General features: G+C 52.8%; 4 protein-coding genes across 4 annotated transcripts; 1 reads left to right on the forward strand and 3 right to left on the reverse strand.

The window, feature by feature from the left end:
• Positions 1–1,717: 1,717 nt before the first annotated feature.
• On the reverse strand, positions 1,718–3,733 carry PG985_000449 (uncharacterized protein; the record flags this gene model as incomplete). The annotated part of the gene is made up of 1 exon (XM_066820218.1): positions 1,718–3,733. The coding sequence occupies one exon, from the start codon at positions 3,731–3,733 to the stop codon at positions 1,718–1,720; it is 2,016 nt and encodes a 671-aa protein (XP_066691097.1).
• A 3,186-nt stretch (positions 3,734–6,919) lies between these two features.
• On the reverse strand, positions 6,920–7,896 carry PG985_000450 (uncharacterized protein; the record flags this gene model as incomplete). Its single annotated transcript, XM_066820219.1, has 2 exons — positions 6,920–7,168; positions 7,246–7,896. 2 exons carry the CDS (start codon positions 7,894–7,896, stop codon positions 6,920–6,922), a joined length of 900 nt encoding a protein of 299 aa, XP_066691098.1.
• A 10,433-nt stretch (positions 7,897–18,329) lies between these two features.
• Positions 18,330–19,788, reverse strand: PG985_000451 (guanine nucleotide-binding protein subunit beta 1; the record flags this gene model as incomplete). Its single annotated transcript, XM_066820220.1, has 5 exons — positions 18,330–18,350; positions 18,413–18,532; positions 18,589–18,678; positions 18,734–19,452; positions 19,659–19,788. The coding sequence occupies 5 exons, from the start codon at positions 19,786–19,788 to the stop codon at positions 18,330–18,332; spliced, it is 1,080 nt and encodes a 359-aa protein (XP_066691099.1).
• Positions 19,789–24,482: 4,694 nt separating this feature from the next.
• On the forward strand, positions 24,483–26,173 carry PG985_000452 (Adenosine deaminase; the record flags this gene model as incomplete). The annotated part of the gene is made up of 4 exons (XM_066820221.1): positions 24,483–24,536; positions 24,890–25,029; positions 25,128–25,833; positions 26,006–26,173. 4 exons carry the CDS (start codon positions 24,483–24,485, stop codon positions 26,171–26,173), a joined length of 1,068 nt encoding a protein of 355 aa, XP_066691100.1.
• Between the last annotated feature and the right edge of the window lie 61 nt (positions 26,174–26,234).

Raw genomic sequence — 26,234 nt, forward strand, 5'->3', positions numbered from 1 at the left:
GAATGGTTAATTTTTGCCTGCGGTTCCAGTAGTGAAAAAAGGCAGAGCAAGCCAGACTGTGTGGAAAAAGCTGTTGTTATTGTGATGGGGGTAATGGTGGGGGAGAGTAGACGCAAGTTGTTGGAAGTTTGAACTCAAGGCCAACCAGGCCAGTCCAGTCACCGCCCGCCACTGGGCTGGGCTCTGGCGGGAGAATGACCCCACTTGGGGAGAAGGGACACAGGCAGGGAAGGACCGAGAAACACCAACCTTGGGGCTCTGTTTTCTTCTTGCTTCCGCTTTTGGTTGGATCGCCTTCAGTGACAACCCGCAGCTTGTGAGAATAGGCGGAAGGAGGAGGGGAAGGCGAGATGAAGGAGACAATGAGACTGAATGGAGGAGGGGCGCAGTAGTGGGGGTGGGAGAAAGAGGGAGGGGAACAAGCTTACCGGACTAGAATGATACCCAAGCACAGCAGTGATGGGAGCAATGTACGGTACGACTGTGGAATGGGGGGGTGTGTGGTGTGGCGTCTCGTGTGGTCGAGGAGAATGCCCAAAAAATCTTGTAGGGAGGAGAAACAGTCGGTTGATGGCCTTTCGCACTTGAGACTTGAGTCAATTAATCAGGCGCAAACTTCATCAGTTGCCAACCGCCAGCCTAAGATTCGACTGACTGATTGATCAAATCAAAATCAAAATGGAGGGGTATTCCAATGTGAAAGTAGCAGGGTGGGTTCCTAGGAGGCGACAACTTTAGCCCCTCCTTTGGATCGATGTCAACAAAAGCTCGGGTTCCTGCAACTTAATTGAGCAAGGTAGGTAACTGTAACTCAAGGCACATGACACACCTACTTCAATTGATTGATATGTTCAATGATACATTGGGCACATTGAGGCACCTAACCTACTGCCTGGATACACCATGTACCTACACGTACTGTAGGCACCTAATCTCATTATGTGCATACATTGATGCTTAGGCACCCGAAGCCCGCTGCCTATCGCAGTGCCATATCGCAAATGTATTCCAGACCAAGACCAGTCGCCACCTAATCTCGCTGTTCAGAAGATACTTGGCTGCATCTGGAATGGGGGATCTGTTTTGACACCGGCAAGGGGTTTCCAGTACCCCTGCTTACCTAAGGCAGTCAAGCCCACTATCCTCTCCCTTTCTAGCCACAGACGGGATAGTGGGGGATAGGGACTATTTGTGTTTGGACCCTACACTACTGCCAAGGTGATTTCTCTGTAGCCAATCACAAGCAACCTATATCCCTACCGTAATTCACATAGGAAAGATTTCGTGTATAGGCACATTGAACAGAGCTAGTTGCGTTGCCGGGCATGAATCAAGCATGAATCTAAAAGTCCAAGGGGCACATCATTACTGGTTCACTATTTGTACAGGCAATGCAAGTGGAGGGGTTATGTAAAGTGCAATTCCGTTCATCAGCCATCAAGTACAACTAAACACCTCGACCGAACTCCAGTATGTGTGGCTGAAGAAACAGGAGCAACCACCGCTACCAGGTCTGGTTGTGTCTGTTCTGTCCATCAACCCCTGTTCTCGCTTCGCACAGAGGCGCATTCACGCTCCCGTCGGCTGTCAAGTCGCCCCAAGGAGGGGCACAATGACAAGACCCAGCAAAGCAATACAATCATGAAACCCAACGCCGCCCTAATGTCCATCCTGGCAACACCCTGTGTGGTATAGTGCTCAACAAGTACGATCAACCCTAAAGACCTCGCTCGCCGAACTCCCAGAACGAGCGTTTGCCTTCCTCCCGTCCGTTCTTCTGACTCTGCCTCTGCCTGGTCCGAATATCCTCGACCGTCTTTGCGGCTCGGACCCGGCGTGCCTCGATGGCCTTGTCGGTCTTCTTACGATAGTATGACTTGGCTGCTATCATGTACTCTTCGTGCTCCTCGGTTTTGCCTTGCAGTTCAAGCCACCATAGCTTTGTGTTTAGCTGTGCGTGCAGAAGACCCAACGACAGCCCATCTCGCACATCTTGGGCTTGCCGGACGAGTTCGGTCTCAACCTGGAACAAACGCTCCGAGACTTTATCCTTGGAAAGGACCTCTCTGGCCTGCTGGATGACCTGGGCGGAGACCCGTGCAGGAGCACCGATAACCGCCATGCCGGCCTCCCGAAGTCCTTGCAGTACAAGGTCTGAATCCGAGGCCGTTCGGTCAGAAGTCTGTTTGGATACCAAGTCAAAAGCCGGCATGCAAGCCTCTTCGACCCATGTCGTTGTGCCGTTGACGGTATCCACCACCTTCTGGGCAAACCCTTTAACGAGCTGTTTGCCGGCATCGAGGGCACTACCGAGTAGGTTATTCCCGAAGTTGATGTGGAAGGTCTCATTAATCTTTGGCTTCCTAGTGGTTGCAATCGAAACATCGAGCATTCCATAAGCTTCTTCTTGCGGCACTTGAACGAGGAACCCATCGTCGACCGGCGAAACCCTCATGGACTGGAGATCGAGATCGTTTGATCCACGGCTCACAGATACGAGCACTGTCTGCTTGGCAGGCCAGCTGGACATGACCTGTTGTGGGACCTTGATCAGAATAGCGTCGCGATCGTGTATCTCAGCTGTGCAGAGACCCACGGCTGGCTCGGCATGCTGGACAGCATCGTTGTCTCTACTGAAAGGCATGAACGCAATGTTTTTGAGGGAGGTGGTTGTTTGCAAGGCATTCATGGTAGTGGTTGACGTCGAAGCTGGGGCGATGGTAGTTGCCGGGACCTGTTCATCCGTCTTGAGCCGCAGAGACGACACGGATGCGGCTGGAACCGTTGATATCACACCTGTTTGACTCTGGCTCGGCTTGAGCAAGCTTATAACCGGAATGCCAACAATGGCAATCAGGACGACGAGTAAGCGTGTCAGTATCTGGCGGGTAGTCATTCTGTAGAAAGTGTCCATCGCTACTTTGGACCAAATGGTGAGGAGTTCTTTCCACTCGCCTAGGCGATTAGTTGCTGAGGCATAGGCTGTGCGATCTGAGCCGGCCTTATGGCCACTGTCCCGGGTTGAAGCAGCGCCACTGGTGGTTTCCCCCCGGCTCTTCAGCTCTCGCGCAGGTCCCTCGAGGGATTCATCGCCCGAAGCCGAAGAGCTTCCGGATTTCAGCGAGTGCGTTGACGTGAAAAGCTCGGTGGGGTGCTCCAGACTTTGATCCGCCATATGCACCATGTCATCAACATGGCTATCGGCGACAGAGGGTCTCCCGGTACCATGATTCGGGTGATTATGATATTCCTCGTCGTCATCTTCCGATGAATCCGAGTCCAACTCGTTCGTATCGGCGTCGGTTCCGGTCGTGTCGGTCATATCGGCAATACTTTGAACATCGTCGGCGAGCTCGTGGGCCTGATGGTCATAGTGGTCCTCAGAGGAACTTGACTGGATCTCGCCATCGTTGTCGATCACTTCGAAGCCGAGATCGGCGATGCTGGAATCCAGCGGTGCCTCTTCGTGGTAACTATGGTTACGCATGATGTCAGGAGAGCTGGATGAAACCCAGTTTGTTAGCTGCCTATTGCCAATCGGGCGCGGGAATCGTAGCGTCGGCACCGAGCTAGATACGCTGGCCGAGGGTGTTTGTGGCGAAGAAGAAGAAAGCGACGGCAGCGTGCGATCGTCAGTCAAGTTGATGGTAGATCGGAAGTTCTCGTTCGAGCGTCGAAGTCGAACAGTGGCTGGCGTATCGGATTGGTGACCAGATTGTTCCGGCTGTTCCATTCCGCGGTGACGACAGTTGAGGGCCTCGCTGGCTCACGTCATACCTCGCTGCAATCTACCCTTGTGAGGAGATCTGTAAGGAAGGAAAGAGCAGAGCTTAGAAGAATGGCAGGTGTAGAATCGAAAAGGCTGAAGAAGGCGACTGACGACGGCCTGTGCAATGCGGGGCTATAGGGTGGGAAGGTGTAAGTGTGGGATGGGTGAGAGGCGTAGTGGTACGTATTGATGCTGAGCAGGTTGACTGGCAGTCCATCAGGCGCATGTAGATAGATGCCCAGTCAACAGCAGGTACAGTGGAAGGCAGGAAGTTGGTAAAGTAAGGTATTGTGATTGTAGTAAGGTAGGTGGAAGGTAGGTAGATAGGTAGGCAAAGAAGAAAGGCCTGTCGAATCTGATGCCCAGGGCAATGAGAAATGATGCAGCCTGGTTACCTACTTGATTGTAACAGTCTCTGGTCTGATCTGTGATCCGTAAAGACCTTGCTAGGTATCTTGGACCGATCTCGTCTAACCTGAAAAGCCCCCAGCCCAGGTGTTCTAGTCAGGCAGCCAGGTTGGACCTGGGGAAGGTAATCAGCCGCCGTGGGTGATTGTGGTCAATATTTCAAGGCAGGTGGCCAGTCAGGCAGTTTTGCCGATTTGGAACTTAAAGACAAGGACAAGAAGAGATGTAGAGGACGTTGTATGCAGTTTCTTGCAGTATTGTCAGCGGTTTCTTCTTGCATGTGGTGTTGTTCTTTCCCTCAAAGCGCAGCCTGGTCACGGATGTCTGGTTGGGCGGGAGGATAGGAAGGTATTGTCATTTCACACGGCGGGAAAGATTGCTCCCTCAAGGTTTCGTTCACTTTGTGCTGAACCAGGTGGATGGTGTCTGCCTTGGGTTTGTCCGGTTCGTTTCGCTCGACCAAAGTAGAGGACGGAGAGGTGTCAATGTGGTGAGTGTACTTAATAAATGACGGAAATTAGGTTGCCAGTTGCCTTACAACCTCAGCCAAGACCCCGCAGTGGGTTGAGGTGAGTTAGTTGCAGGGGTTGAGGGGCTACCTGAATGACTGACTTGCCCTGTGGGTACTGGGGTAATGTACGGAATAATGGCAACATTCAATGCATGTGCTGTTGCAAGTGAGGAGATGGATCACTGCAACAAAAGCATTTCAACGCGTACATTTGAACAGTTTATTTTGACTACTGTAGTTTATTACCTGCATCGACAGCATCAGAGCATCAGGAGACCTCTGAAGCCAGCTGAAAATACGCGCCCCCTTTCCATTTAAGCTGTTTGCTGAACATGGTCTCAGGCAGGTGGGAACCAATATTGGCTTTGTACGATCTCCAGGTTCGTCGATAAGAACCACCCCTGCCCGCCCAACGCCTACCTTATCCTGCCCGCAATATCAGAATCCAACTGGCACTACAGCTGATTGACTACCTTCCTTACATATATCTAAGGATAGAAGATATAGCGTATAGTTGGAGGATTCTGTAATGTTAGACGTGTAATCAGAACTTGCAAAAGATACGAATACGTAATCCCTAAATTTAGTATTGCCAATATCTGGTCAGGTGATGATGATGGACGCTTCCATCGAGTACATATTGGAAGTCAGTCTCCGTGACGTGGTGCAAAGTGGGGGGCGCGACCAAAAGGCAATCGTGGACGATCCGACGGCCCAGCGCTATCACTATCACCAGCTCCCCTTATCAGCGGGACAGAGGGGTTCATAGGCGCTTCTGCCTCCCTAGTGTTCGGGGCAAACAGGCACGCGGCACACCTCGTGAGCGCGGATTGCGGGGTTATTAACGAATGCCAAGCTGCGACCTTCGCAGCGTCCATTACCTCTCTCTCTCGATGTAGATTGACTGATGGGGGTTTTGTTACTACATTCCATGCATTGCCATGTTGCTGCTGGTGACTCAGCGCGCCTATCCTCGATCTCTAAAGCGTCCGTCTATCGGGGTGCCTCCTTCTTACGAATGCTTCCCAACCCAATACTGGCCCTGCGACCCTAAGACCGAGGCTGACACGTCTGCTCGGGGCGAAGGCCAGTTCAATATCGGTCACACGGTGGCGTAATATGGTCGATTGCCCGCTTGAGTTTCACAACTTGCTCACGTGGATATCTGCAAAGTACCTGACTGGCTGTTAAGCTCGGCTCGTCAGCCCAGTATAAGACCAGTCGTTTCATCTCAACCACGGCCGCCTCCCGTCCTGTCCAAGTCAGTCAGTGTACAGGATGTTCCGTTTCTCCCCCAAAGTATGCGATGGAACAAACGATTTCCGAGTGGCAATCGATAGGTTCATCCTCCCCTTGAGTTAGAGATGAGTCTGATATATGTGAATCCTTGTATAGAATGCTGGACTACACGACCTTCCCGTGGTCCTTTTGGCATCTAGCAGTATGGAAGGTAATTATATAGACCCATACACCTGCGGTTAAAGCCATGATTCCATCTGCGAGTGCTGTAATGGTTTGCATAATTATTGCCAGTCGTACTATTCCAAATCACTAGTATACTTGCTGAAACGTCACTCCGCCAAGTGATGCCAGCCGGATTTCACAAAGAGGGTAGATCATTGCTCGATTCATCTTGGATATTTTGGTTTCTCATTATGTACTATACATGCTCATATAACACACGTGGTCCAACGTTCTTCTACGTCTTCAACTATAGGAAGACGACATCCAGTAACGTTTCGTATCGTAAATCTATATCAAACTTGGGCCGTGGAATCATCGGCCCTCCCACCAAAGTTCGCATTGAACTCGCGAACGCCAAAACTCCCGTCAGGAACTGATTCCTACCAACGTAACTTCATTCTAGACCAGAACCACAGGCTCCCTTGGAATGTATCCAACTCAAGAAAGACAGCAGGTCGTGTATGTGCAGCGTGAAAACCATTGGGTCTCAGAGCTAATACAGACTGGATATGTGCAAAAGTCCCGTAAAAGCTCTCCAGACAGCAATGGTCGGTCCAGCTGCGTGTGTGGATTGCTGACCTTTCGAATCAAAGGGTATCAGAATATCTGCGAGGAGCAGAGTTGCCCCCCATCGCGGCGGGTAGGCATAACAAAAGGAGACTCGTAAATGACAGCATAGACCGTAGGTGATCAACAAATGTCCCAGGCATGGGCAAATCGACGCGGCGCCGTAACTGTTATTTGAAACACACAAGGCAATGCGGCCATTACAGGACGTCATGCTTCTGCAACACCTTCTTGAGGGCGTCGCTGTCAAATTCCTCATCCTCCGGAATCATCTCGATGAGTCCAGTCAAGTTGGCAAAAAGGTCGCCTTGGTTACGGTAGGCAAGTATGGCCGGCACAGCGGCGTTGTCGAACTCGATATCCTCGTAATGAATCTTGACGAAGTGGACATAGGGATGCGCCGTGACCAACGGTCGCAGGGCTTGTTGGATCAGACCAGATACTTGGCACTGCAGAGGCGAATGTTAGTAAGCGTGTGCGACAAGAAATGGGACAGGTCCGGCATGCGGACGGCGTGTAGGCTTACCTCGTGATCATAAACGAAGACGACAACAACCGCGTCTCTTGCGACTTTCTCGATGGCGTCCAGGTAGCCCAAGGCATCGACTGTATCGAGGCGGCCGAACATGCGCAAGCTCGGGCTTGTCCTCCGGTTGGCGCGGGCCTTGCCCTGTGCCTCTGATTCGAGCTCTTGTCGCCGCGACTCTCGCCACTGTTGCAGGAAAGCCTCCTCATCTTCGTCGACATCCTCCTCGCTGTTTTCTGCGCTCTGGTTGTCCTTGCTTCTAACCAGGTCGCCGATGCCCATGACGGAGCGTCGGGCGGCGCGAACCCGGTTGCGCCACTTGCTCTGGCGAGCCTCTTCGTAAGCGCGGGCATCGGCGATGACGCCCTTGACTCCCGTGGCTCGACCCGAGTCGAAGGCGGCGGGAGGGAGTTTGTAGTCACCACCCTCGACGGGGGTCCTCATGTTTGGCATGCGCATGGCGGCGTCTATTTGTTCGTTGCGGAAGCGGTCTTCTTCGTCCTCTTCACTGTCGTCTGCCTCTCGACGGACGTCTTCTCTGTCTTCGGGGTGAACACGCGGGCTATCACTGCCGGAGTTCTTGTTCAAGAGGTCCTGGAATTCTTCCTGGGCTGGAGTTGGATTGGGATTGCTAGTAGCAGAGGAAGACATGATGTCGCACGAGGTGGGTTGGCGGGTGGTATTATAAGTAGGTATGTAGCTAGCAGGCGGGCAGAGCAAGTAACTCGGTACCGTGGCCCGAGAGATCCAAAAGACGGTTGATATAATACGAGTACTACCAGACCAGGATGTCGACAGTCGCGTGGCCTGAGATGGGGGTGTGGGAAGGGGGCTTCAAGGATGAAGATGGCTGATTTGCCAGTGTTCCAAATGGGTAGACGGAGAAAGGCGGGCTTTGTTTTGGATATTACTGTTGTGGTATGTCCAGGGTACAGGGTTATGCAGGGCTTGGTCGTTCGTTCCGGAAGCAAAGGCAGGAAGAAGACAAGTCAAGAGGACTTTGCGAGGGGGGTGGCAGGGTGGGAACTGGGAAGGAGAGAGGAGGCAGGAGGGCAAGCCGACGATGTGCGGTGAGGGCGGAGCCGTAGAAAGGATACAGCTTGTTTTAGATACAGCCCACTGCTACAATATGCGTCAGCGCGTTTCAGAAATGGAGCATGCAAAGCGTTGACAGAAAGTGGCCAGTGAGCGGGACGAAGATGGAGATTTAGGCCGGGCTGGCGTGTCAGAGACTAGGGGAGTAGCGCCAGAACCGCAGCCAGGCTGGGATGGTTCAGTGGTAGGAAATTAAAATATGTTAAATCAGAAAAAAAGAGATCGCAACGGCCCACCACCGGTTCAATAGTGGTTGGGCGGGTGTGTAAGTACATTATCATTGGGCATTTGGCATGGAGGATGTACATATGTAGGTAGTTTCGCATGCAGGTGCATCAAGCACCTAAGGTTATGTTCTCAGCCGTGTCAGCAGCAGCATCAGCGGCCATAACACAACAATTGATAGGGACGAGACATTGATATGCAGCCGGGGGAGTGGCGAGTGGGGTTTTAAAACGAACAGAGAAAGAAGCAAAAAAAGATGATTCGTCGCAGCAGTTAGTTCCCTGGGACACACACGTGCAACTACGGCAGAGATATGCTGGGGTTATGCTGTGTGATGGCAAACAAGCCCCAAGAACAGCGTCTCAAATGCCCACTAGAAAGAAGCATGAGATAGAAGCATGCCGGCATGGCCAGACGACCGGAAGAGTGGAAATTGGGCCTCCCCAGCAAGGTTGAAACTGACTCACCTGCAAAAAGAAGATAGATGATGTGATGGTGGCAGATGAATGAGATCAGAGTCTAATGGGGGAACCACTTTCGACTTCGGACCTCCCTTTGTTTGAAACCGTATCTCAGAGATGGAAAGAAGGATGGAAGGAATCACGAGAAGCAAGCATGCCCATATTTCTGTTTCTCTGAATGTGTCGTTTCTAATGCAATGCGCCGTCTGGGGTTTGGCAGCTGCACCATTTAGGAGAGTCCGTCCGGGGTCAGTACCTAACCAGGCTACACACAGCTTGCTGCAGTTGGTTCTCCGTCGATCGCAAATCCGTACGTGTGGTGATCTTCATGCAGCACTCTGCTTCTGCTCCTGTCAACCAGAACATGGATTTTCCGTATTACACGTGGCTATCGACAGGGTAGCAGACTCCCAACAGCAGCGCCCGCCACGCCGTGAGAATTCCATCAAATCTCACGGGCTGACCTCGTGTCTGAATCCTTCCTTCGCATCTTGGCGCCTCACGGTCCCCAGCCTGCCAGCCTATTTTTGTTGCTAGCCTCCATTTCCCCGCCGGGCTTACTCAGTTGTTTCGGCCTGAACATGCCTTTGCTTTTCGCAAACACGTCCTCCGTCACATGCGTCATACATAGTATTTAGGCGGTAGCCTCTGATCGCCGCTCGGAGTTGTCCATGAACAAGTACATAAGGTTATGTTATGCCTGTAACGTGCCACGGTTACAGGTAATATGGCAGCGTCGGGGATCGGTCGAAGCGCGCTACCTAACGTCGGCACTGCCATGCTTATCAGGGCTACAACAGCCTACGTCGGGTTAGGTCGGTATTATTACTAGCAGTCTTGATATTGACCGGTCAACCCGGCCGGGGTTTCTTGGAACATTCGATTGTCAACTGGCTGCAGGGCATGGCCATGCAAGTTGGCTCGTGGCAGACAAGAAGCTCACGGTCATCAATCCATCATCAAACTCGATCCGGCATGTCGCTCTCGTTCTCATTGGCGAACGAGCACCCGCGCACAACTCGGGATCTGCTTAGCCTGAACGGGCTTAACAGACAGGTCAGGTCGTCTTCCCGGAGCTTTGGGATCGTCGGCCAGACTCCCTTGGCATTGGCCACTCTGCATATGCGCACTACTGTGGCCCATCTCCGTTGCAGGCAGCATCAATTATGCAGACGGGCCAAATTGTTCATTTTTGGGCAGTCGCGGCCGTTTGAAGCAGGAGCCCCCCGTTCTTAGCCCGACAACTATCGTATAAGCCAAGGAACTCAATTATGTATTGCTGATCTTAAGGGGTCATTACTGATGCATCCGAGTCTGCAATAAGCAAATCGTTGTCTTAGGTACAAGAGTCAACCGCGTGCTGCTTGCTTGTGAAAAGAAGATGGTCTAATCTCCCTCCCGACCCCTCCACCCCTCTCACCCAAGGTGAGTCAATAATAGCAACCCCAGCGTGCGTCCCATCAGCATTGGGATTGCAATGTCAGACGGGCCCTCGCAGTAGCTCTCAGAGGAGCGGTTGAGAACCGACCCCCCTGCAGGTTGGAACTTGGAAGGGGCCTGTGGGTACCAGCAGCACCAAGACCCCTACCCCCTGATTATGTGTCATCCAGGGCATCGAACCGAACCAGCGTCTTCCTTGGGGCTTCTAGAAGGCGTCTAGAATATCCACCCAGTCTCGGTTTAGATGCAGGGCAACGGGCTTGTTGGGAGCCCTGAAAATCACCCCAAAAACATGGAGCATGAGACGACAACGGGCGGCCACGCCGATGACAGCCGTCTGATCTCTCGCCTCAAGGAAGCATCCGGGCATTCATGTATCGACCGAGAACGCCGCGCGCTCTGGGCGTTCCGAGGATAGGGAAGTGGATGTTTGCCGAGTCATGTAAGTGTCCTGCCTGTGCAAGCCTTCCTGCATCCGTAAGTGTTGGCAAATCTAACGTTGTCTCGTCAGCCACAACAGCACCCGCCCTCTCGTATTGTCGCCGTTCTGCATGGGGTAGGGACCGCTGCCTTCCGTGCGCAGCCCCGTTCGTGTACATTGGAGTTGGACATGCGGTCTCGTGCGGTGCGGGCCCGTCCTGCTCAAGGTAACCAGATGAGCTCATGGCAGTCGTCTTCCATGGCGGATCGTTGTATTGATAATGGGAAGTAGTCACATCGCGCAGTTCGATCCAGCATTGATTCGAGAGATTGCTAGATTGGCAGCAGATTGTAGCCTGGGAAGCGGTGAGGCTGAATGCATGATGGATATGCATTGCAACCATTTCGAGACAACGGGAAAAGCCACCCAATCATCGCGTCGGAATAGAGACCTCCAGCAACTCGACAGGACCAAAAGTGGACAGCAACATTGCGCCTGCGTCTACCCATTATTTCTAGATCTCGAACGGACGGACGGCAGCACCATCGAAAGAAAAGCACCCTGACCGGGTCCGCAAGCCTTCGAGACCATCAACATTTACTCAAAGCTCGAATATTTTCCCAATTTTACCCCTACACAACTGAAATCGCCCCTTGCGACTTGAGGGCATATCTTGTGAATGCGCTAACCATGCTACATGTTTTCGTGATCCAAGGTGTTTGCCTACATTTCATTTCGAGCAGCGCGAGCACCCGTTTGGCTTGCTTCTGGACGTTGCCATGTTCCGTTCCCACGGTTCACCGAGGGACCTGAGACATAGCATACCCGCACTTGGCGCGGACGGATTGCGGGTCACTCGGACAAATTTGCAGTCGCCGTCCTGTACTGCCGATGTGACTGCAGGGTTGGTGCGCAATCTGGTGGGAGGTGTTCGGTGCCATGGTCCAGCCCACGGCTGGCTCGAGATTTTTTCTTAGTGTCGAGTGTCAGATGAACTGACTTCCCAGACTGGGCCCCGAACTGGACAGCGGGCGTGGCAGGCGTTTCGAAGCTGACAGCCCACATGGGCTGTCCAAGTCTCGTCAGCTCATGGACTGGTGACATAACCGTCGTTCATGGACTGGATGGCAGCAGAAACACTCTGCACTGATGACGGTAAAACCCGCGAGGTCTCGCCAGGTTTCGCAGGACGCGTCAAGCCACGAATCCTCGAAACGGTGCTGTGATTATCGTGTCGCCCAGCCGCCCTGCCTCGGAGGACCGTACCTTGGTCGGCGGCCCCGGCTACTAGTCTCATAATCTTCTCCATGGGTATGGACTCGCCATCCTGTCGGTTTTTTGTTTTATTTTTGTTCTAGTTTTTTATCTGAATTTTTTTTTTCTTCTACCTAGCTTGCCGTTCGCTCTCGAAAAACCCTTCCCCAGGTAGTCGATGGATCCAATCGGTAAGCAAGCAGCATGAAAAAGTCGGGTGCTACTACCGAGACGGGCAGCCCTCCCGGGGCCCGCCTTTCGACGTTACTCTCGTGCCCTCGGCCGTTCAGTGCGGTCGGCTTCTACTCCCAATTTAGGTCGGGCGATCTATAACAACCCCAATATCGGTGGAGTATAAAGGCCATGGCTGCCCGGAGCTATACAATTCGACGCTTGGGAAAAGTTGTGCTGAATGCCGCTGCGGGAGCCCCAACTCACAAACCATCAGCAGTCATGATTCGTACGGGCACGACACGTCAATTGCTTACGTATAGGGACGTATCCCAGCAAGCGCCGGTCCCTAGCCTACCGTAGCCTGTGTGGGTATGGACTGCATGACAAGCAGCGGGCTAATTATAAGCAGAAAGTCGGGGGGTTATACGATACGAAAGGCACAGGATTGGCAATGCTATTCTTGACGAAAACCGCAAACCAGTCTTTTTTCGGATACAACTCTGACAATCTCACCTAGACAGTACTACTGTTAAAAGCGACCATATGCCCACATGTATTCAGGAGGCGCCGTTCTCCGAGTCAAGCTCACGCTTCTGGGATGGATTGCTTACTCGTCACTTAGGTTGATCCTATATGGTTACACTCGGGTGTCGTTGACCCATCCAGATCATCGGGCACCTGGTGCAAAGAAAACAGGAATCAAGAAATATCAAAACCCATTGCTCCCTCTACGGAAGGTTCCGTTGTCATGAAAGGGCCGGTCCGAATTTGGCATCCATAGCTCACCAGAATAGCTGACAATGTTTAACCCACACACAGTCCTTCAATTCGTGACCGTGGGGTTGAAGACCTGTGGCACTCATCTGATAGAGAAAGCACTGCTGTTGTTAACGGCAGGTTGGTTTAGCCAAGTGGTATCCTATCCAGGTATCATATCCATTGGGACGGACAGTATGCTCATGGCATCAGGCGGCACCCGCGATTTGCTTGGAGCGGCTCTCTCGCCATTACGAGGATTGATTATATATCGTTGTATTGAATATCGTGCTTCCTTCCCATTGGATATTGAGGAATTAACATGCTCAGTGTACAAGTTCATACCCAGTCGCTGGTAGACACGCGACAACTTGACCTGATTTTGTGTTCTTCTCGTACCGAGACGAACAGGAAAATCTACTATACAGTACGTTTACGTGGTGCACTTGATCCAGGGACTCGACACACGATCGACACAGACAATATTGAGGGGTTGTTACGCACGCCTTTGCTGTGGGTTGGGTTGTGCGCAATCTGGAGATGATCACTGGGGCATCCTCCCCCCAGGTAATCAGTGCGTACCAACCAATTGATCTTGCCGGAATGCCGCCGTCTCCTGGGCACCACAACGGGAAATGGCTGGCCGAAAGAACTTCTCGGCGGAAGAACCAGGCTCAGTCGCAAACGATCGGCTCGAGGTTGTCTCAACTTCGCAGATCCAACGTCATATGGTTATTACTACCATTCTTCCAACATAGCCTCCGGACACAGCAAAGCCACACACGAGCTCCCTCCAGAAATTTAGGCAGGTATGCGACGTGATCGCGTGGCTCTGATCTCAGCCGACTCGGGTATCTGTCGTAACCCCCTCGTACTCATGGGATTCTCACCGATCTTTGCGCACTCTGCAAAATGGCATTGCTGAGCACGACGATGAGATCGAAGCCAAAACTGACATATAACCAGCTCTCGCGCGTCCTCTTCTCCCCCTCTTCAGAACAGATACCGAGAACAAAAGCGCCTGTAAGAAGGGGTGATAAGCTCTAGTAGACGGTCAAGACGCTGACTTGACAACATCGTTCTTCTGCTCGGTATGGGTTGAGAACAGGCTGGTCGGTTGGTTAGTAGAGCACCGGCTGCTGCAGCACCGTGACAGCGCCCAGGGAGGTCATACGCTCCGGCCCCCTGAATCACCAACCCGCGGAACTTGCGCTGGTTACTGGGGCGAGAGAAACGGAAACCCCTTGGAGACAGCTACTCCTAGGAAGAATATACCCAAGAGCCAAGATCGCAAAAGCCACTGTTGGCACCGGAGTTGCCACACTGGACTCATGATCAGTCCGTGTCCCAGTGATGATATATCGGTTCCCTTGCGTTTATGCTTGCCTGGGACTCTTGACCACAGCGGGCATGAAAAGCATTCAAGCCAGGGACAAACTTAGCACAGTTCAATCGGCTCGACTCTTGCCTGTCTTTGTTCTGGTCAAAGTTTTCGGCTCTGTATGGCTTGCCATTTAGTCGCCCGTTTTCGGCAAGCATTGCAACGGATTGCCAGTTTAACAGGAGGGGCTTCTCGAGAAGCTACAGCACTGCGATCTTCCCCGGTGATCCTCGTCGCGAGCGAGCCCTTTTGAGGCGGATGAGTATGGTTTGGGGAGTGTATGACAATGTTGACAAGGGCAAACGTTCCATGAGCCCAACTCGCGATTGTCGCATATCTCTTAGTTTCCCTGAGTCGCTCCGACTCGTGCTTCGGCCGGCGCGGCTTGTGGGAGTGACTGCCTCGACATCATCTCTGGTCGCGATAAACATGTGAAAGCAGTAGAGAAACAGAAGTAGGAAAGACGCAACCGACCATCATGCAGGTTTCCTCTTCGAATTTGTCAGGGGTTATCGATGTCCGTTACTCGAAAAGCCTAGCGCCACCATTTCCTATCCTCTCTTTCCCCTGTCACCCATCGCCGCCATTTGCACGGGATCGATCCTGCCAGCAAAAGCCCAGATGTTACCGAGGCCAACTTACAGATTGATATCGGGAGTTTTCAACGTGGGATATCCCATCCCGTCAAGCAGCTCCGTCTCGCACGCGTCGGCATGCTTCGATAGGTTAGTCCATGGTCGGATCCTGCGTGCCTCCCACAAACGTTGCCGATCCCCCCCTTCGTCCGATGGTCGTTTGCCTCAAGGTTGGAGTAGACGGCTTGGGAAAGATAAAAAAGACTTCGTCGTCTGAACAACACCAGGCTGACTTCATAGGAGTGCGGAAGCGTGCATCCTCTTGGTTGCCAAATACCGTAATAGTTTACGGTGACAGCTTCCGGTCGTATCAGAATATCAGATGTGCTCGGATGCTGAGAGCTCACTCCGCCGAAGACTTGTGACTCGCCCAAGTAACAGCACGAATTGGAGTATAGGAATCGCCCCCGCGCTTATCACGGGATTTGTTAATCGAGGGGATACGCGTCGACCAGCCCCTTTTTCGAGCCAGACCGGTGCTGATCACTGCCAAGGTTCGTGAAGCGACATACCCCTCTCAAGTAGTCTTGTTTTCCTTCACTTCCCGTTTCTTCATCAGTCCCAAGTAAGGTTCATATTTTGATATAATCTTTCTCCGGGCATTTCCTTAGCAATCTTCTTCCCTCTCCCCTCTCTTTTACCTCAGGAGCGAAAGAAAAAAAGAAAGAGAAAGAGACGAGACTAACGAGACGAGACTAACGAGACGAGACGGAGACGACGTGCGAAATTTGGCATGTGCAGCGTCAACTTCTATTCGCCCCCCAACCCCGGGTACTAACCATCAACCAACAACCCTCTTTTTGGGCTGTTTCGGTCTAATACCACACAAGTACGGGAAGACGTTTCGTTTGACAGGTCTTGGCGAAGATGCTCGAGAGCTTATCACGCGAGTTCCCGTCCCTCCCTCACAACTTTGTCCATCGTTAGTGTCCCTGCCGATGAAGGGACGAGGTTACTTACTGTATGTGTTCAGTCGGTTTTGTTTGTTTTGTTCTATCTTGCCCACAAACAGGATAATCTTGCGATTCGGCATGAATGGTGGGATTCAGACCAGAGCCTGGCAAACTCCACGACAACCGAAACACTACGGGAGGAGGTATGCGACTTGACCCGAACATTCCGAGTTTGCTCACGTTCTGCCGCACTTAACGAGTGGTAATCCTTCCGCAGCGATACCTTGCATCACCATACCATGGAGAAGATAAGGAGGGAGAGGGGGGTTGGTGGGTTAGACGATATCATTTTAGAGTTTCTCCCCATCGCCGATCTTATCCGTTGACCTGGGAATATGCGTCACCGGAGCTTGATAGCATTCGTCCGTTGGTCGATACCGACCGGGCCGCGCGGCGGGATCCAACTACCTATATCGAGCTAGATACTGTATCTTTGCAGATCTGCAACCGGGTCAAGGGGAGAGAACTCCGCCGCCGCCCAGTGGCCAGACTTCTCGGCACGAGGGACCGCCAGGGAGGGTCGTCATGTATCTGGCTCGTACAGTACCGTAGCTCTCAAAGATTGTAGCCAGGGCCCCGACCGACCTCGGGATTTTGGTTCGGCCTAACGTTTTGACTTCTGTCGTTTTTCCTGTACATCACCCCGCCATGCCTGTGGTCGAGTGTTATTGGCTGCGCGGCAAGATCTTCCCTTCTCACCTCTAGGCTACGGCTTGAATACTGCGTAGTGGGACACATCAAGCTTGGCAGGCACGCTCCCTCCATCGAAATCTTGTGCATCCATCTTGCAGACGCGCCCATTAGATAATGAGCCTGCGACGCGGTAGAGTCACAACGCTGCAGCTTGATAATATATTATATTTCCTCCAGATCACTAGCCGACCCCCAAACTCTGCAAACCATATCTCAAAGCACAAGAAGGTCCGCCCTCCCACGCCTAAGTAACACCCATGCCTTGCAGGAATTTATGCTTGGTAAAGCCTGGGAGAGTTCGCGTCTCCGTCATAGACTCACTGGTATTGTGGTTATTCGACCGTGAGGGGAAAGACAGCTCCGGCACGCGTCACAGGGTTATGCGTGCTGTCATGATAGAGCTCGCATGATGCAAGGGATCCCGCCACAACAGCTACCCACCCACCCCTTGAGCAGCAGCTGTTCCTGCAACTGAACGTATCAGATAGCATTTCCCTGTGAGGCCCGTATTCCCCCAGGCCTCCAATGCAGGGCGCCTATATTGGCAAGTCGGTTGGTTAGGTTGGTCACAAGAGGTTGGGACATTTCAACGTCTGAAGTAGTAATAATATTGGGCACAAGGGGTATGATCTGAGCATTCAGCGTCATTATGATACACAGACAACATCAAGAGGTTCGTCGAAGATATGCAACAATTACGCTGCCGTATATCCACACCTCTGGCTTCCCACCCTCTCCCGCTTCTAGCCACACTCCCCATCATCCACCCAGCCACACGCTGACCCTAAGACGCAAGGAACTACAAGAAGAACGAAGAGACCGGCGAAGCCGTACAAGTGTCAAAGACCGCCACCCACGCCTCAAGTATCATGCCCTTATGCCGTGTGTGCAAGTCATATTCGGGTGTGAATGCCGTGATTTCCTGGTCCTCGGAGAATCTCGTCTCATACCCGCGGGTTAGCGTGTTCCTTCGCCCCTTCTACCACAACAAAATCGGGGGAGTCAAGTAAACGCAAGAACGTGAATCAACATGTTTAGCGCAAGAAAACATTTTCGGTGAAAGGAAGCCTTTGGTATAGACAAAGAAGCCCTTGAAAGACGGCACAGTAGGGCGTTTATGCTGCACTAGTCCAGAGCCACAGCAACAAGGAAGCGGGCATCCGAGTGAAGCGTATGCCGCAAGGTTTGTATATCGAGTGAACGCGTCTCCTTTTTTTCTGATTTTTCTTTCTCGCGGCGCCTATGCGGCTCGCTTTCAGGACGGACGGTTCGGTGAGACAAACGAGACGGCGCGGCATATGGCGATGCATAAATCTGACCGGTGGAGTAATACAAGTTGGAAGCGGCGCAGGCGGTCGGAAAGTAGTCGGTGTCGGTCAAAGGAAAGGTTGGTATTGAGAAAAGGCTGTCGTGACTTCGTCCTGGATACGCCAGATCTTCAAGGATTAAAATGGGCGTATCAGGTAGAAATTAATTTTGGCAAAGAACCACTCGAGGAAAGGCATGACGAGGCGCTCCAGCAACGTTTTTGTTCCCGACGGGGCCAGTTCTCGCGGCATTATCGTCAAATCCATTACCGGAGTGGCCGTTGCGTGATTAGTAGGCCCAGATTTTAAGCTGTATCTCGTGTTAGTATCCGGAAGAACTCCCAGAGCAAGATAGATCAGGATAACACGTACCACTGAGTCCCATGAACCCGTGCACAGGCTGATGCCATCGTTGCTAACTCCCAAGCAGCTGACACGGTTTTCGTGACCCACCAGCGAGCCAACCTTTTCGCCACGGGTAATATCCCAGACCTGGTAATCGTTAGAAGGGGGTTCCTGTAAGCCACCCAGAGTGTTTGTTTTCGTACCTTGCATTCAAAGTCGTCGTAACCAGCAAATAGCAGACGGCCAGAGACGGAGGTGGCGACCGAGGTGATACCACAAAGAATAGATTCGGACTATCGAGAGAGGTCAGTCAGGCGAATACGCGACAGGTTTCCTCATCAAACTTACACCGTAGAGGTTGAGCTCCCGATCAGCTCGGATATCGAACAATCTGCAGGTGGCGTCGTCGGATCCAGTAACAAATGAGTGGCCGTCGGGGAAGAACTGAATAGCGTTGATGTCGGACTCATGGCCGGCAAATGTCTGAACAGCCTTGCCTGCTCGGATGTCCCAGAGCTTAGCGAAGGCATCGCAAGCACCAGATATGAAAGTGTTCTGGTTTGTCGGGTTCAAGCTAATGCTCATTACGTCGCCCAGATGGTCGGCAAACTCCATAACCTTGGTGCCCGTCTCGATATCCCATTTCATGCAGGTCATATCACCGGATGAGGTGAGAATGCTGCGGTCATTGATGAATCGACAGCACGAAAGGTAACCGGCGTGGCCAGACAGCTCGCGAGCGACGCGGGTAGGGGCGTCTCGGTTCTGGTTCAGGTTGTAAATGGAGCAGATGTTGTCAAGACCACCGCACGCAACGTAGTTGCCACTAGGAGAATAGGCGCAGGTCATGACCCATGACGATCGGAGAGGGATGGCGTGGACCTTGTTGGTTGTGTAGGCGTCCCAGATAATCAGCTTGCCGTCCTGCGAGGCCGAGACCAGATGCCTCCGGTCGGTAGACCAATGCATGGCATAGATCTTGGCGAGATGGCCCTTAAGCGTCCGCTTCGTCTTCATCAATTGGTTTCTGGGGATGCTGTCGTGCGATTGTTGCGACACGGCGCGCACTGAGAGACCATCGCGTTAGCAAATACAGAAAACAGGACGTGATTGCACATGTTTGGTGCCACGGCGACCGCGCCAGAACGACATGTCGGGCTCGTGTTGGCAATTTGCGTCGTGGTGATGGCGTACCACGGCTGATTAATCACAAATATGCCGGGAGTGTCGTGATAGCCGAGCAACGGTGGCGGAAAAAAGGGGAGAGACCTACAAGTTGTGTCCGCCAACTCATCCTTCTTGCGCTTGATCCTATCCTTCAGAGTCTCTGCTTCGCGACGCGCCTGTTGGATGCGCGCCTGCATCGCCTCAGGCGACACATCGTTCGGCCGTTGCGAGTCCATTGGTGCTGATTGTGACGGTGCCCGGGAACGACTGAGAGGTTGGTAGGGAGGGAGATTGAGTAGGGCACGGTAGGTGACTGCGGACGTAAACCGGTAGGAAGAAGAGGGCGCGACGTGATTGACTGGATTGGAACCGAATCAAACAATTCAGTCGGTCAATCAGTCACGGTCAGTCAATCGTCGTGTGGAGATTTGAGGCACACCTGCGACAGAAAGAGGGAAGGAGAAAAAAAAAGAGGTGGTGAAGGTTGGATGGGATCGGTTCGGGACTGGATTGGCATTAACGGGCTGCAGACAAACCAGACAACCAAACACACGCTCTCTGTCGCTCTCACACACTATGCGCACCGGGCCAGGCTAGTTTAGTTGGGGTACAGTACAAGACAGGGTAGAGGCAGAATTGAGAACGACTGGTACTCGTACTCAGGCAATAGGGAGGTAAATATGGGTAGACGGAGCCGAGGGAGGTACCACTTCTGCCACCAGCGTTCTTCAATTCCTTTTTGGGGGGGAGTGGGCTCTGATCAATGTTCTTGGGGGAGAGGGGGGAGGAGAGAGAGCTTGAAGGAGAGAGAGAGAGTTGAATTGTAGATTGAGGTGGACCTGGCTGTAACTGAAATGGGCGGATTCGATGGAGAGAAGCAAGCAGCGGCAGCAGTCGAGCAAGGCCAGAAGGAGCAAAAGCAGCAGCAGCACAGTGACCTAGTACATCGGCCGTCAAATCCACACAATGCAGGTTCAGGGGGGGCCGTAATGCTCTTCTGGCGCCGATCAACCAGTCAGAGCCGTTTCTGAGCCCCAAGCTACGACAATGTATGTAACCTGGACACAGTAACAGCACTGGATTATCGCCGGGAACAGAGGTCCAAGTGCGAAAAGCTGCCAGGGTAGCGTACTTTAGTGAGTGGTAGACGTGCAGGGTGCGCTGACCAAGAAGGTACCAGGTGTGGAGCAGCGACGAGATTGATTTCGGATTGCAAATTCAGGGGGGGCCGCCAGGAAACGATGGGGAGGAGACAAGAGAGAGAGGCGAGCAGGCAGTTTTGTTTACATTTCCAATTACCTTTGGGCAATTAACAGTACAGACTTATCTCATGGTATGACCTGATGAGGAAGATCCCAAATCAAATCCTAATATGAAAAGAGCCCAGGTGCTTTATGTAATTCGACACTTGCCTCGCGGGAGCTTCCACAATACCCAAAGTCTGACCGCTGCAGGCTTACCTTACAGGGCTGCTTTGTCCCGACGCGCGCGAGAGTCGCGAGAGAGGGATAGAGAGAGAGAGATAGGACAACCATGCACCGATATGTACAGTGCCTACATTGTACATACATGTGCACACATCGAATGAAGCATGGGGCGAATCGGGCTGCGAACATCTACTAGTACAGTATCTAGGTTAGTGGCACGATAGAAAGAGCTGCTTGCTTGCACTTGTTGCTGTGAGGAACATGAATAAGGTGGTATTCCTTGGACGGCGGCGGAGGGCCCAATTTAGAGAACATCGCATATGGGGCAGACCATTTGGTCTACTGGAGTACTACTGCAAGTGGTTCCTCTCTAGCTCCCCTCGCCCTCATTTCACCAGTCGCTAATTTATCCAATAATGCCCATCAGCGAATGGACTGACTGACCGACCGGCCGACCGACTGACTGCTTGCTGACCTGCCTATCTGCCTGCTTGCCTGTCTCTGGCGCGGAAGAAATAAGACGAAGAAGTCTTGATTACCGAGCCCGAGCAGCCGGCCAGATGGTTACGGTTGGTTGGTTGGTCGGTCAATTGGGACAGCAGAACTGCTTACGAACCATCGATCGCCCGTCTTACAAATGGCCAGAGGAGGTCTGGCAGAAGTCTGGGCAAATGCCAATGCAAATGCCAAAAGCAGTCCAGTGGCAACAGGGAAAAAGAAATAGTCCAGGGTCGAGAATCCGCGATGCAGTAACCGTTAATCGTTAACGTGACCCGTCTCAGACAAGTATGATGTGGATCCATTTCCAGACGCGGCCACGACATGTTTCTTGCGCCTATCGTCAGAAGAAGAGGAAGGAGGATATGATATATGGGTAAGGTTAAGGGGGGTGTTCATCTCTGCCATAGGCACGCTCGGTCGCAGCAGTTCGTTCTGCAGATCAGACCAAGCTCCCACCTACCCTTCATTTGCATCACGTCGTACCTGGGTTTTCTTCGGTAGGTATCTGTATGGGATGCTCAATGCTCACATGATCCCCCATCCAGCTTTCCGTCATTCTTGTTTTCAGGTCCGCGGCATCGCGGGTTTTTCTTACATATTGGTACCTACAAATAACACCATACGAGGCGGGCAAAACAAGGACACTCGGGTCAGCCAGCGCCAGCCACTAAAAAGTACTGCACATCCCATCCTGCCCGTCCATCTAGCTGGCCGACATGTCATAATCTGGAGGAAGACTGGCGACACCACTATCTGGCCTGCCTGGCCCTGCCCGAGCAGCGAGAGGCAGCTCCTCATCCCATTCCCAATTGGCAATTGGAGCCACCACTGGATCCCCCCATGCACAGCAAATCTACAATCCCTGCACCCTGGCCCCTGTCGGGGATTTCACGGAACCGGAATTGGACAACATCAAAGGCCAGCGCCCAACGGTCTTGGACGCATGCCTGCAAGCACTGCCTGATTGGGCCAATTGCGAGTGCCCGCGAACCTTCTTGGAGGATGGAGGATGGCCGTGATTCTTCACGATAAGAGAGCTTACATATATCCACGTTGGGGTAAAAAGGCTGCATGCAGTTGCGTGCGTCTACGTAACCTATAAATACCTCTACATACATACTTCAGTCCCGACCCCGCGTTTTCTTCCGTCGATCGTGTTTGGTGTTGCCAAGGACAGACGCGCCATGTTCGACTGGACCTACACCTGTACTTGTACCGGCTGAGCTGAGCTAATCTGTAGCTCGTCGTCGGACGCCAAATCCTAGGCTCATGGCCATCGTTAGGCCAGTGCCGGAGCTGTGTTCGTTGCCTCCCCTAGATTAGGAGCGAACCTGGCCGTCTGGCTGAACGGCTTGTTTGAGTCATGCCACGCTGGTAGGCAGACTCGACACGAGGCCATCAAGCCGCATCGTCCGTATCAGCTGCACGCCTACCAACGAAAATAACCACACCAAGGGGTTATATCATCGCAACGATTGCCGGTCTCTCCAGGACTCTGAAATCATAAGAACCGGTACATCTGGAGCAGAGAACTGCGCGGCTCCAGGCGACTAAGCACAGCTATCGGGCCCTTACACGATTACGCCAGAGACCCCTTCGACGGAGGCTATCAGGCAGGTCGTTCTTGAATTAACAATGTTTTAGGGTTGATTATAACACCACCGATAGGCAATAGTGTTTTCTCTTGGGGATTTTCCATCCATCGAAGCCGGCGTCAAAAGAACGGAAACGGAGAAGCTGGCCAGTTGAGGGCCAGTTGAGGGCCAGTTGAGGGCCAGTTGAGGAGTCGCCAGCGTAGGTATCTCATGGATTTGTTTAAAATGGCATATCTATATAGACTTTGGGCATGGACATGCTATTCAGGGTCATGCCTGTCTAGTTTATATCCACCTATCTGGCGATATCTTCAATCTACTGTTTGTCCACAAGTGGTTCGAACATCTTGATATCTACTCCGTACAACCCATGAGCCATCTGTCGCATCCTCCAGCCTCCAGCCTCGAGGTACCCGCTTGTCATCATACCCACAATCCTCAATCTATAATTCTCAATCTTCCACAAGCGTAGCAATCGAGTTCCATGTTCGGGACATATACTGGATGGCGATATGGATGGCATACTTGCAGATTTACGCTGGTACGATACCGGTGCGAGGAGACTGATAAGCGACACGAGAAGAGCTCTGGCCTGCCGGGCACACAGCACAGTGTAGCTAGCTACCGGCGAGTACTGTCGTCTTGACTGCCCATCAGAATCGCTTCGAGGCCTGGGAAATTAGCTGCGTCCCATGGGGTCGCAATGGTTGGTGGCAGCTGCTCCTGTAACGGAAATTTCTGGTCCAGTCTTTTGGGGCGCGACTCCCCCGAAGCGGTATAGATTTAATTAGTGCTGCTGCAACGCTGAGGGTACTATCGTATTGGTATCGTCTTCTTCTAGAAGCTTTGGCCTCCATTCTTCAACTGAATTTCGGCCGCCTTCCTCATCAGCCTCATTGTTCAGTACTCTCACCGGGGCGAGAGAGAGCGAGGGCGCGCGCGACTCGCTCGCTTGCGATCCGTTTCTCATGTTCTACTTGTTCTGGAGGATTGAGCGATATATACATTAAACCCTCCAGCATCGCTTACACATCCGAAACACACAGGACCTGCATTGATCTGATACTACGGATACAGCCATGTACTTTGCATACGCACATACTTTTCACTTTCCCGGGAATCACGGCTAGAACGGGCTCGGGTCTACGCAACCTTTTCCGTCGATAGCTTGCTCCTCCATCGTGGAACCCACCACCGGGTCGCTAATCCCAAATCCCGCCGCTGCACTCAGTGGTAGCCTCAATCTCCTTGCCCTTTTTTCTTGGTGACCAGACTGGTGGGACGATCTCCGCCAGCGTATCATTGATTATATTGACACCATCATCTGTGCATCGCCTAAAACAAAGTCTCGCTCAAATCCCAGGTCCAAACCGACTGACAGACAGACTGACGGGCGTCATCACTACCATGGCGTCGGAACCAGAAGCTGATATGGACTTCCAATCCATGCCCAAAATCGAGGTACATACTTCTTAGTCCACCTATCCACACAGCAGCCCCAAGCTTGGACCCTTTGTATCTCGCAATGTCGTCACGCCATCAAACTTCATGACTTGCGGTCCGGGCCGCCGTGATTTGTTCGTGGAAGGGTTGCACATCGAATTTTGTGTCCCCCCGTCGTCAACCATCGGCACTATTATTAAGATGCTGCCTTCAAGCGAAGTGATGTCGACCCGGCCAAGCTCAGCAGCAGGCCTCGCCTCGGCTGCTTGGGCTCTTCCTCATTTACGCCGTGGTGCACGGACTAAACGGTTCATCATTCTTCACGTGAAAACTGACTGACTTCTTGTTACCTACCTGCTGCCCCTTTCTAGATCCATGCTCACTTGTCGGGAAGCATCAGCCGTCAATGCCTGCACGAGATATGGTCCAAGAAGAAAGCAGCCGGGTCGACCGACCTGGAGGACCCCCTCGTCGTGATGCCTGTGGATAAGCATGACTACGACCTGAACACGTAAGGGAACCAACCAGGTCATCATCGGCATCAGTGAGCTTGCTTGCTCAACATGCTCTCTCCCACGATGATGCTGAAATTGTAGAGAAAACCACCAGCTTCTTCCCCCTGTTCTCGTCCTACATCTACCACCTAGTCGACGACGTCGACTCCCTCACGTACACGACCAAGTCCGTCGTCGCTGACTTCGCCGCCGACGGCGTCGTCTACCTCGAGCTGCGCACGACGCCGCGGGCCATGGCGACGGCGGGCCTCGACAAGGCCGGCTACGTCGAGGCCGTCCTGGACGCCATGGCCGCGGCCCAGGCCGAGCACCCCTCCATCCGGGCCAAGCTGATCCTGTCGATGGACCGGCGCAACACGCCGGAAGAGGCCCGCGAGGTCGTCCTCCTGGCGCGGCAGTTCCGCGCCCGGGGCGTGGTGGGCGTCGACCTCTGCGGCGACCCGGCCAAGGGCGACGTGGCGCTCTTCACCCCCGCCGTCCGCGAGGCCAAGGCCGCCGCCGGCGGCGGCTTGGGCGTTACTATCCACTTCGCCGAGGCCGAGTGCAGTGCGAGCGAGGCGGAGCTCCAGACCATCATGGACTGGGACCCCGACCGCCTGGGCCATGTAATCCATGTCCCCGAACACATCAAACGGCGGATTACTGCAGCGAGACCAAGTGGTGGTGGTGGCGGCAGCAGCAGCCGGGGCTTGGAGCTATGCTTGAGCTGCAATGTGCACGCCAAGATGATCGTGGGCAGCTTCGAAGCGCATCATTTTGGCGAGTGGTGGAGGGTCGAGGGCGTTACTGTGGTACCTTGCGTATGTGTGGCTCTTCTCCCCCTCTTGCCTTTTCTTTTCGTTTCCCGTTTCTTTTCTTATTCTTCGCCCCTTGCCTATCCCGCTGCGCCCCACTATATCAAAAACAATCCAGGGAACGACATGTCAGTTGAGGTCATGCGTTTTGTCACTAACACTCAAGGCTTGTTACCAGACGGATGACGTAGGCGTCTTTGGCAGCCCCGTGTCAAACGAATGGCGCCTTATACAACGCCACTTCAAGCTCACAAGGGCCGAGATACTGGAGCTCGTGCGTAAAGGCATCGACGTCATCTTTGGCGGTGAAGAGGAGAAGCAGCGCTTGAGAAGACTCATGTGGTGAACAACCGGAACTATTTTTTTTAAGTACGAGTCCGGCGACCTGTCGAGGTTGGCCTTAGGAA

The sequence above is a fragment of the Apiospora marii genome (assembly GCF_038362585.1).
Source record: "Apiospora marii strain CBS 49790 chromosome Unknown utg000001l_segment0_segment0, whole genome shotgun sequence".
NCBI lineage: Eukaryota > Fungi > Ascomycota > Sordariomycetes > Amphisphaeriales > Apiosporaceae > Apiospora > Apiospora marii.